Below are 11,979 nucleotides of genomic sequence, written 5' to 3' on the forward strand. Positions count from 1 at the left end.
TCTCACTGTAAGCATCCCTTTGTTTTTTCAGCAACTGACCTGTGTTATATAACCAAAAAGGATCTGCACATCAAAATAAAATTAATGTGTTTTGAAGCTTGATGAAACCAAAGGGCATCAGGGCTGCTTTCTGTTGATACTTGCATATAAACCTTAATTAGAAGCAATTCCAGTGCTCCCAGTTTGGTTTCTTAGGTATAAATAAAAGCTCAGAGCAGCCATGTACACAGTTCAGCAGTTGAGCTGCAGGAGGGAAGGAGGTAATTATATTATTAATGTGATCCAGCAATGACATATCAATATCTTTCAGTGCAGTGTGAAGTAACTGCATCACATCTAATTGACAATTTGCTGTCTTAATACATTTCCTATTAAATTCTTCTACCTGATACTGCATTTACTTCTACATTGATTATGGAAGTTTATCCTAAATGGCTGACTTATTTGTGTGCACTGGAAATATTTGCTTTCTTTAGTTGCTGCAAATTTAACCTGTTAACTTGTATTTCCAGCTAAAGAACTTTATAAAGAGTTATGAAGGGGGAGCTGCTGTCTCTTTCTCTCGTGCTGTGGAAACAGTGGAAGCCAATGTGCGGTGGCAAAGGCTTTATAAGGAAGAACTGTTCCAGTGGCTAAGAAAATCCTTGACACAGTAAACTGTCTTTTTAGCCAATCATTTAACATGACTCACTGCGAGAGGAAGAGGAAACATTTTAAAAGTATTCAACATGAAAATCGTGACATGATCAGATTGCAGGGATAAGGTTTTTTGTTTTATTGTTTTTTTCATTGTGGATTTTTCTTTTTACACTGAACTCTTGTGAAATTGTCAAGAAGATTTTCAGAACAGAAGATCATGAATGCTTGTGAAATCCAGTCCTCAATGTACACAACCAAACATGATATTAAGTGGTGCATGTAATTGTAGGAAAAAAACCAAACAAAAAATCCTTCAAAGACTATTTTGTGCATGCTTGTACTGTCTCTGCCTGTATTTTAGCATGCTTATGTATAACAGCCACATTTTGTATGTGAGTTCTGGCTACATCAAAGTTGGGCATTATACAAAGCACAAAGACTCTACGACAATCACTATTTCAATGAACAAAAGGAAAGCAAGGAAAAGGAAATCCAGAAGGCTTCCAGCTTGGGGCGATATGAGATGTAAAATTAACTTTCCCACTTGCTGCCAGTTTGTCTACCACTCAGATTGTCTCTAAATGATTACCAAGATGCCAGCTCATTTTTTGAGTTATCAGTTGTATCTGCAGTCTTTATATTCCTATATTTAAATAAGCAGAATATGAGAGAGGAGAAAGAGAAAAGGGCCAGGAGTGAGGTTAGCAAGAGAAAATGAGAAGGACCTCATCATTGCATTATAATCATATACATTTGTTCACTGCTGATCAGTGAAACAGTGTCGTTTCAACTGTGAGCGTGTGCTGGGGCAGGGGCTTTGCATTAATATCACAGAATCCATGAACCACATCTTCTCAGCTACTTTGCAAGGCACTGATACTCACAACGGATCACCCAGGTCACCTAGCCTGTGCAGTAGTAAGTTTTGTAGCTCACAGTGCACAAGTATTATAAATAAACATAAGATTCAAATGAAAATTAGGAAAAAGGGAGAATATCTTGCATGCAAAGACTTAAAATTACCCAAGAGGGCTGTCTTGCATGTGGTAGACCAGTCTCTGTAGTGATTTATTATGATATGTCAGATTCTCTATATGGGCAATACTTTTGCAAATATGGAATGTACTATTTATGCCATCATTGAAAAGTGAAATATGGAGAAAGTGAGGGGGGTGTACATGTGTTTATTTGTACTGACTGTTACTGAGAACATGGTTTTCTTTCTGTTCTTTTGTACTTCACATAGACTCTTGTTCATGAATGACATTTTTCTTAATCATGTTGTTTCTTCTCAGTCCTTATTCCGAAAGATCAGTGATACAGTGGAATTGTACAATGACTATCTGCACTCTGGAGCTAAATGCTGAGGATAAAACTGGTGGGGGCCAAATACTCTCTCTAGTGTCTATAATGTAGAGGAAAGAGCCTCAAGAATACAGGAGTCAGATTGCAGCGGCTTCAGAGGTGGAATGTAGATGTGGGGCAGTGTTTCTTTATCCCATCCCAACCTGTCCCAACCATCTGACCACATCTTGGCCATGTACACTGGAAACACGTGGCCCACCAAAGCAGAGAGCAGCCATTCTGCCTGGTTGTTGCCCTCACAAGGCATGGAAGTTACCATGCTTCACCCTTGCAGTTGCTTATCCCCAGTAAGTTGTGAATTGACACATCAGTGTGAAAAGAACCAAACCCAGGCATCTTCAGACATTTTCAGAGTTGTGTGGAGACGGTATTGTTTTCTGGGCTCTCATTCCCAAGGTATTCTGCTCCTCAGACCCAACCCATAACTGAGCTGTTGCACCTGTCACTGTGTGCCCTTTACTTTCAGAGGGTGTTGTTTGTGGATTGGGTGCATGAAATCCTTGTGTGGGCATTTGTTCAGCTGCTCAGTGCTGTGTAGCACATTAGCTTGACTCACATAACCAAAAGAAGAGGGAATCCTGTCCTCTTGTACTGTTAACTCTTTGCCTTATAATAGTAAGCCCCAAACCTTTGTGATACGTTGCAGTGCTAGTGAACCTGCTGCCCAGAGACATTATCATGTCGAAGCTGAGTGAAATCCTCCTCCTCCTTTGTATTTTACCTACCTCACAGGGGTGTTGTGAGGCTTGACTAATGTTAGCAAAGCACTTGAATATCTTCTTATGAAAGGCATTTAAAAGTGAAAAGTATTATTTTATGCGGTTGACCAAACTCAACCTCAATGCCAGTATGTAGCATCACATTTTTAATTTCTACTGAGAAAATTCACATGCAGACTTTTTTTAATAATAAAAAAGCAAGCCAAATACTATTTAATATAACCTCTACCCGTAATGAAGGCCAAAATTGTGATATTCAAAGTGTGTGCAGAAGCCAAGCTCTCAAATATGAACTGCTTGGAGGATTTCAGAGAACAGAAGAGTGTGAAATGGTCTGTCCCTTTACAATTTTATTCAGTATTGTCTTTGATGACTTTTCTTTTCCAGAACCACAGATTAAACCACATACCTTGCAAGATGCACAAAAAAGTTTCTGGTCTTCCCACTCATAACAGTATATTCCAAAGTCAAAAGTTCATTATAGCCTGTGTTTTTTGCATAGTGCACAGAAATTTCCACTCTTGCTCATTTGGATTGAAGTTCTTGCACATTAAGCTGGTGTTGGATGTAAATTGATATTTTAGTGGCCTTGAGTAACTGGTCTACCACAGATATCAAGTCCCCAGTGTATATATTATACATACCTATTGTTGTGTTGCTTATAATTGTTGTATTCTAATAATGTTAGTATTATTGCTCTGAGGTTGAACTGGCCTTTCCATTATAATTCTCTACTATTTTATTTTTTTATGGTTTGTATTTTGCTGTTTCCCACTGAATCAGGATTAAATCTAAATTGATGAAATCTAAAAAAACCCTGTTTTCTGCAATATTCAAACATCCTGCATTTTATGGTATGTCTTTAGAAACCTTTTTGTTTTTAGAAGTTTCACACAGCTGTGTGTTAAAGAATAGTTAATTCCTCATAGAAAGTTCTAATAGAATCTGCTTAGAAAAATCTATTTATCATATTGATTTTCTTTCTCTTTTACCGGTTCTTCTCTTCCCTTGTCCATAAAAGTGGTCCTCAATTTTATGGTTTGGATTGTGATTAGGAAGCCAAATACTCCACACATTTCAGCATTTTCTAATCCAGTGTTTGACTTTGTCCTTTCTAGTGAGAGGAGGTTGTGCAAAATGTGAATGTAGTGTGGACATGGACATGGGTGTCACTTCATAGAGATTTGATGAGGGTAGAATCTGTAATCAGCCTTTGTATGACTCAGGATCCTTTGTAGTTACTAATTCATATGGCTTCCTAAATCATATAGGAAGACATATGAATAGACATGATTCTATGCCAGCATAACTAAATAGCTATTGTATTTTTATAAAATTGTCCACTACAAGTATCTGGCCTATTACTTTGTAGCTGGTAGAATTATTCATGTATCCACTGCTAATAGCTGTTAAAATGGTAGTAGCTACTAATAGTGATGAGGGCAAAACACTGTGAAAACATTCTTCTGAAATGACCTGTCATTTCTGCTATTACTGGGAGTACTTAGATATTTATTATGATAAAAAAAACCTTTATGTTTTCTCAAGTGCATCTAAATTTGTGACCTTTGATTATCTTATCAGTGAATATGGCAAGAATTCTGATACTACATTGGAAACTGATGGTGAATTTTCTGTAGTTTTTGGCCTGTTGTAGATGTTTCACTGATCTTTAGAGTGCCAAAGGAAATATGCCCTGATGCAGAAGGGTGCTTTCACAGCAAAGATCCTGAACCATACAATTAAGTCTTTTGTAGTAAGTAATAAGAAATGAAGAGTGAGTGTGAGTGTGTGCATGTGTGTGTGTAAAATCCCCCACACAAATACTTCTCCCATGAAAATCTAATTATTTGGATAGAATAAAGCAAAGTTAATACTTGTAGTGGAGGGTCCATTTATTTAGATACCTGCATTAAAAGGTTTTGATTTTCCACATGATCATAAATGATACTGAAAATAGACTTTGAGTTAAATGTGAAACTTTCTCTTTGAGGAAAATGGATGTGGGTTTGGAAACTGCTAATGTATATAAACAGCTTAGCACCATTCTTGCTATGAGTACTCACCATATCAGCTGTCTGCCCTAAGCAGGATATATAGCCACAGTGTCAGTATGAGCATGAAGGAGTAAAAGGACCATCCAGCTGTGGGGCAGCCTGTAGAGAGTCTGTTTGTTCCATCCTGTGGATGGAACAGTCAGAAAACTGCTGGCTGTGTCACCTGCCACTGCTGTCAGACCACCTGGGTTAGGAAAGCAGCTGGGAACCACTGGAATGCAGAAAGGATCCATCCAACTTTCTTGCAGCTATATGGAAGAGATAGAAGGTCCCTTAGCTGAGTGTGGGTTGTGGGTGATCTTCAGAGATGAATGTCATTGCCTTGTGCTAGCAGAAAGCAAAGGTCCAGCTAATGAACCTGCATGCTCAGAAAAAACACAAGCCCTGAGCTCTGGTCACCCCAGCTGAAAAATGTTGACCAAAATGTTTGTAAAGGTCTAGAATATTATAGTGTCCCTTCTTCAGAAGTATTTTGGAACAGTCAAATATTTAATTTTCAAGTATGAATAGGAACACAGACACTCTTTTTCTCTATGACGTTTTTGTTAATATTTGAAAGTGTACCAGGAATTTCTTGGGTTTCTTCCTAACAACTGGGTTGGAAAGATGTACTAAAAATTATTTGTGGTAATAATTCTAGTAATAGTAGTAACTGTACTCATCCCATAAAAAAACCAAAAAACAAACTAAAGAAAAAGCAATCAGATGCCTGTGTAAACCTATATGCCTCCAGTGACTGTGCCGCACCCTTTTTGCATACAAAAATGCAAAACATTGGCCACCTTGTTTCTCATATGACTGCAAGGTTCTGCCAGTCTTAACACCAGTTCTGAACCTCAGTGAAACCCCTCTGGCTTGAGCAAGTAGTCCATGCTGACATGAGTAATTTTGTTTCCAGTAGGAAGGAAGGTGAGAAGGGATTTTTAACCGAAGTAAGGCCACACGCCCTCATTGGGCAGAGTTTTAAAATCGAGTATATTTTGAAGAATCTGGTAAAACTTAGTTCTGTCTTGTGTCTGTGCTGACAGTGGAGGGGGATTCTGAGCTTGATCTCAGAATATGGTAACACAGTTGAGGCTGGAATTTAAAAGACATATGGAGCCAGTTTCATTGAGATGTTTTTAAGGAGAATCACCCACATGAGAAGTGCTGTGAGTCAGACCACATGTAATTTCTCAGAAGAAAAGGCATTTATATTTGACTGATTTGTAACAAGTGAAGTAAGCCTGACCTTGCCAAAGAGAATTTCAGAATGCTTTGCTTATTTCATGTGCACCATTTCCTAAGAGCATCAAAGCAGTGTTGGTAGAGAGCACAGGTGAGCAGCTTTGCAAGAGCAGAGGGGCCATGCTGCAGCAGGCAGTCATGAGCCAGGAGGCTCTTGCCAGAGTGTCCCAGCTTTTTCTGGACAGCATCACTTGGATTTGCTTGATCAGGATAGCCGTGGTACAGTGGACCAGGCCAGCACCCAAGATGCTGTCTCAATTCTTTGTGATACATTTCATTCCACTTAGTACATTGGTTTCTGTAATTTCAAAATAATCTGCAGCCAAACTGGTGGAGGATGTGTGGCCACAGAGCCTCTGTTGGTGGCCAGTGAGGTAGATCCGTTGAAGTGACTGATGTGAATTCCAGCTGAGGATCTGCCATTGCTCCCAAAACAGCCCTGGGGGTGGGGGGCAGCTCAGCTGCTGGGCAGGATATTTTGTGTATTTGTATCTAGGTTTCAGTAGCACATATGGGATGACAAATGTTTTTTGTTTTCCTTTGGCTTTTCATTAGAATAATATTTTGTGATTGGTTCCAATGTGATAAAGCTTTATAATATTTTTGGAGAACCGTAGAATACTGTACTGTGAAGAGTGTGGCTACTACCCTCCTTTTCCTGCAAACAATTTATTTCAGCAGAGATGGACTTTCCTGGACTTAGACAGTCTGTGAAGAAAGAACAAACTGACCGTTTCTAATGGAAAAATCATTGTAATTACTGTATAACTACCCTGTATAAAGACAGCTTTATTATATGTGTAAATGTAATTTTGCTATGTTGTTGTTAAGTTTGAGAGACAATAGGCTTTGGTGTGGGTGAAATATACAGCCTTATAAAAACAGAGATTGTATCTCCCTGTCTGATGTTTTACTGAAAGGTGTTGAATTGCTGTATTTTTGCAGAAGATAAATATAAACTGGTTCTCTGAAAACTAACACACACATCAATGATGTAAATGGATCATATTATTGAAAATAAAGGATTGATGATAAATTTCATTATTTTTCCAAAAGACTCCACATGTAAGATCTTTTGACACCTTAAGCAAAAATAAGTCATCCTGCAGATGTTAATGCTGGTTATAATGGATTAGTCCCTCTGTTAATTCTGTCTCAACCTTAGATTAATTCTGAATACTGTAATTAAAAGAACATATTTTTCCATCAGTTTGCAAATCTGTTCTCTTTGGAATTCAGGTTTTTGTCATGTAAGAGGTGTCATGTAAACTGACTGTTTAGATGCAGTTCCCCAATGCTTTCACATAAATGTCTATTTGCCAGATCAGAATGCCATTTTCATATAGAGCAAATACAGATGATTGTGTGATACCACGTTTCTCTTTCTAGGTACCATGTGTACATGCATGTATAGCTTCTAGTTTTGAACATTTTGCTTTGAAAAAGTATTCATTGGTTATTTGAATTTATAGATCTTACTCAAACATTTTCAACTCAGCAAGACAGTTGGATCTGAGGCTGTGATGACCAAGACTCGACCATATATATATAAAAATCTGTAGGCAGTCTCCCTGATGTCTGTGGGATTAATCACACGCTTCAAATTAATGTATATTCACTGTAAGCTCCTGCATATGGCTGAACTAGTATTTCTGGAAAGTGATTGAGGTTGAAACCTGTTTCTGCATAGATTTCAGGTGCAGTATATGGTGATATTTTTTTGCTGAATTTAAAATCACAGAAATTATATAAAGCCAACTACTCTGTCTCCTTTTTTCACAGAAAAGGATATATTTTGCATATAGAAAGGAGATGTTTACTGGTTGTCAGTATATCTAGAATGCCACATTGAACAAAGTTTTTCCTTTACTGTTTGGAACATTCCAGGCTTTTTGAATAGAAGAAGAATTATTCTTATGATGCTACTAATCAGAAATTGAAACCATTAACCAGTTAAAATATATGGATTTCTGAGAACAGTGTTTTCTGTTACATGCCTTTAAAAATTATTACATTAATATGGGATTGCTATGTGTTCAACATAAAATTTTTACTCCACTAAATGGATTTTTTTTAAGAGAAACTTGATCTTCTGTATTTTAAGCAAAACAAGTTTGAATTTTGTCTCTGATAATAAAATTTTGTATAGTAATATGTAATTCATCACTGTCTTAATTTTATGATGTGGAGACATAGCTAAGATAAATAGTGACCAACCTTTTGATTGTGTTCCCATTTCATTGAAATAACAGTTTAAAAACTGAGTATATATGCTGATATTTTACAAAGAAAACTGTGCAAGAGAAGGTATTTTTGGATATGAGTAATTTTTCAAAACATATTAAAATACTAGCATTAGTAGAAAACAGAGAACCAAACAAAAATACAAAATTTGGGCTTGGAGATACTTAAGCACTTCAAGACTAACAGAAGTAAGACTGGAGAAAAGTGCAGTCTCTTGTGCTTTTCTAATTATGTAAATGTTGAATAAACAGATCTTTTCATTGGTAAAAGTGATTTCAACTAGAATGCAGTTCAAATGACTTTTTAATAGAGTCCTTGAATCCAGGCTATTATTTTCCTTTTTTGAAGAACAGTTTTCAGTAACAATGAGATGTGAAATATGTGCAATTATTTACCCATTGGATACAATCATGTTCCCACTGAAGTCAATTGGACCTTTGACATTGACATCACTGTGAATAAAAGCCAGCCCTGTATTTTTCAAAATACAGCTTTCAATGCCAGAATGGCTTTTTTCTTTAGCAATAAAGATGTTTTCTTCTGTATTGCACATCTTAGTCTGCTGAAAAGCTGAAGGGAGATTTTAAGGTTCTGATTTTGTAAAGCACAACAGGCAGCTTTGATGCTTGCAACCAAGGTAAGCAGAGCTGAGGCCTAAATTAGTATGTTTATAGATCTTACTCAAACACTTTCAACTCAGCAAAACAGTTGGATATAAGGCAGGATGTGAGACTCTGATGACCAAGATTAACCATATATATATATATATAGGCAGTCACTCAAACACTTCACTGTATTATACTGGGGCTAGAATTTTGCAAAACTTTCATACCCCTTTCTCTCCCTGTGTTCAAGCAGGGTCAAGATCAGGATCAAGAGTTAGCAGGCCTAAGGAATTGGCCTGGGGGTCAGCAAAGAGCTTTCACATAAGAGGAGATATTGGAATGTAAGATGAAATATGAGAGGCTGGGATGTACTGCCCCCAGAAGAGCCCTTGCCCCTCTCTTTTCTGCTACATGTCTCTCTCCATGAGTGTTGAATAAGCTGAGGCAAAGGACATGACCACCTTGGGAGCATCCCTGGAAGGATGTGAGGCAACAGAAATGGCACTTCCCTCTGAAATTCCACTGGCAGCACATCTGCTAATCAAACATAAGAGAGAATATGCTTGTTTCTTCCCCAGTGTGGCCACTGCAATCAGCAGCACTTCAGTCTGGCTGAGCTGCTTTTAAGTTGAACATTTTCATACAGGACCAACTGAAGAGCTATGTATTTCCTCTCAGCTCAGTGTCTTCAGTAAAAGCAGACTTTAAAGGGACCCATTTTCTTTGAAAGCTCCTCAGCTGAGCTGCAGGATGTAAGAGGAAAAGAAGATAGAGCCTTTGGCTTGTAAATTGACTTGGGAGTATTTGCTGTCTTAATAACAGAAAGTCAGTTTTTGCTGACTAATTTGCTGCTTCCTCCTAATTATAGGAAAAATATATCTAGTTTCTTTAAACAGCACCTTCAGCATGGAAGACACCAGTCAGAGTCCCACTGCTATCAGAGGCACTCTGCTGCATATAGCTAGGAAAGTGAAAGAAACATTTCAGTGAGCTGATGACACTCCCAGCTTTTCTGAGAACTGAGCACATGAACCCCATATTAGAAGAATAGTATTGAGAATGGCATGACTCAGGGTCTCTTACAGATGGGATGGGAAAATGAGCAGAAAGGTATTGGTGAGAAAAGTGTAATGAAGGTAAGTCTGAAATTATGTGAATTAATGAGGGTGTGCTTGGGAAATTAAAGCTTCATTATGCTGAAACTTAGTCTTTGAGTTAGCAGCCACATTTACTGTGGCCAAAATCTAATTAAATCAAAAAACTACTGAATGGTTAAAAGGAGACATACTGCACCCAACCAGTGGTTGTTGTTTGCTTTGTGGGGCTGATGCCAAACTACAGAAACTCCTCTCTACTGTTGGAATTAGCCCACACTCTCCCCTCTCTCTGTGTAAATTTGTCCAAAGCTAACCCATTACAATCTGGACTAATGGTGCAAGGCTCAGTGAGAACTGCATCAGCAGGGTCATGGTGAGACTGGATCCTCATGGCACATGTTCCATCTGTCACCTCCTGCCCTGTGACATGGTCCTGTTGCTCTGCTTCTCAGGCCACAGCAACTGTAGGAACAGCAGGGAGAGCCTGAGTGTGTTTTGTAAGGTTTTGCCTTTGTGTCACCTTGCCTTTTAGCAGTAATAAGAGGGCTGCAGTGAAGAAACCAGGGCAGAAGGATCAAAGGGGCCTTGGTCTTCCATGGTGCTAACCTTCATGCCCCAGTCCACCAAAGTGCCTTACCCCCTGTGGAGCTGCTAGGGCTGAGCAGCAGCATTAGGGGTCAAGCTCTAGCATAGCATTTTCATTATGTAATGTATTGAACCTGGAGTTAATTACTCATTGTACTGCTAGAGCATTATTTTTAGCAGGTATCATTTTGCTTACTGAACTTTTTTAGGAGTCATTTTGTCTGTTCTACTTACTATCATTTTTGACCTGCTCATTGCAGAAGGTGAGGAGAAAGAGGGAGAGGATAATAAGATGCTATTACATGACATGTCTATTACAGTAATTCATTTCATGTGGCACAGAGCTGTTGCCAGTGATAAATGCATGTTCCTGGTACAATTATGAGATGTACCTTGAATTTTTCAACAATAAAACTGTCAAAAGGTTGCAATAGGCACAAGCAGAAATGTGAATCTGACCCTTAAAAAGATGAAATAGCTCACAAGTGATTTTAAGAAATATTATCATTTTCAGAGATGTGCTTTTAGATCCATGAACTCTTTACAGTTCATAGCAAAAGTGTAGAATGTTTCTGTTGTACAACCATGGATGTAATATCTTTTTCTCATCCCACTCTTGTGCTTGGCTAATTGATGTTTCAAATACATTTCTATGGAGGTTACAGTAATGATGTACAAAATCAGCATATTTTTCCCTATATGTATAAAAGTGGAAATTAGAGCAGTTCTGTCTGCTCTGGTTTTAGACTGTTGATATCAAAAGTGGATTAAACCTAGCAGGTAACTAACACCAAAGACAGATGTGTTGCTCCAAAGAGAACAAGATGCTGTGGAGAGCAGAGGCATTTTGAAGAGGGGGTCTTTGTTGATTGTTTTCTGAAGATCTGTGGAGCTATTGAGGACAAGCAGAGGAAGATTCCAACCAAAAGCAAGCCCAAAAAGAAACAAGTGAGAGGGAGAAAAAAAGCCAAGACAAAAAAAGCAAGAACTGGGACTGTGACTGGGAAAAGTTTACAGGGAAGGTAAAAAAAGTGAAAGTGCTTGAAGTGAAATTGTGAATAGTGCCATAGTACCAGACTTCCATGGTACCTTATTATGCCTGGTTTAGGCTGACGAGCCAGAAGCCTTGGTTAGGATTTCACCCTATGTATTCTGCAGCTGTAGATTTTTCCCTTTAGTTTTAAACCCAACTAGGCTATAAACTGTACCACATATCCAGAGTGCTTCTACCATATTAAAATATATTAACTGCTTAGGGGGAGCTCTTGCTTGAACTAAGATTAGTTCACACAATTTAGTAGGAGATAAATGGTTGACTCAGGAATTTTTTTCTTCTTTTTCAATCTCCTTATTGTAGACCGTATTTTTCAGTAACTATTAGTTCAACCTGGAAAAATAGATGAAGAAAAAAACTAAGGACAAAATACCAAGATTGTGGTTC

The 11,979-nt window shown here is 38.1% G+C and overlaps 1 protein-coding gene across 3 annotated transcripts in view; it reads left to right on the forward strand.

The window, feature by feature from the left end:
- The window catches only part of TRHDE (thyrotropin releasing hormone degrading enzyme), a 204,623-nt gene extending 194,630 nt beyond the window's left edge, over positions 1-9,993 (forward strand). For 2 of the 3 annotated variants that reach the window (XM_079303633.1, XM_079303632.1), the window contains one exon: positions 513-7,926. In XM_079303633.1, coding sequence (XP_079159759.1) covers positions 513-656 — 144 coding nt within the window. In that variant the 3' untranslated portion in view covers positions 657-7,926. Of the gene's footprint in view, positions 1-512; positions 7,927-9,982 lie in introns of those variants that run through there. The other variant, XR_013773960.1, reaches the window with a different exon arrangement.
- Positions 9,994-11,979: the final 1,986 nt, after the last annotated feature.

This window comes from Erithacus rubecula (assembly GCF_903797595.1).
Source record: "Erithacus rubecula genome assembly, chromosome: 4".
In the NCBI taxonomy this organism is placed as follows: Eukaryota; Metazoa; Chordata; class Aves; order Passeriformes; family Muscicapidae; genus Erithacus; species Erithacus rubecula.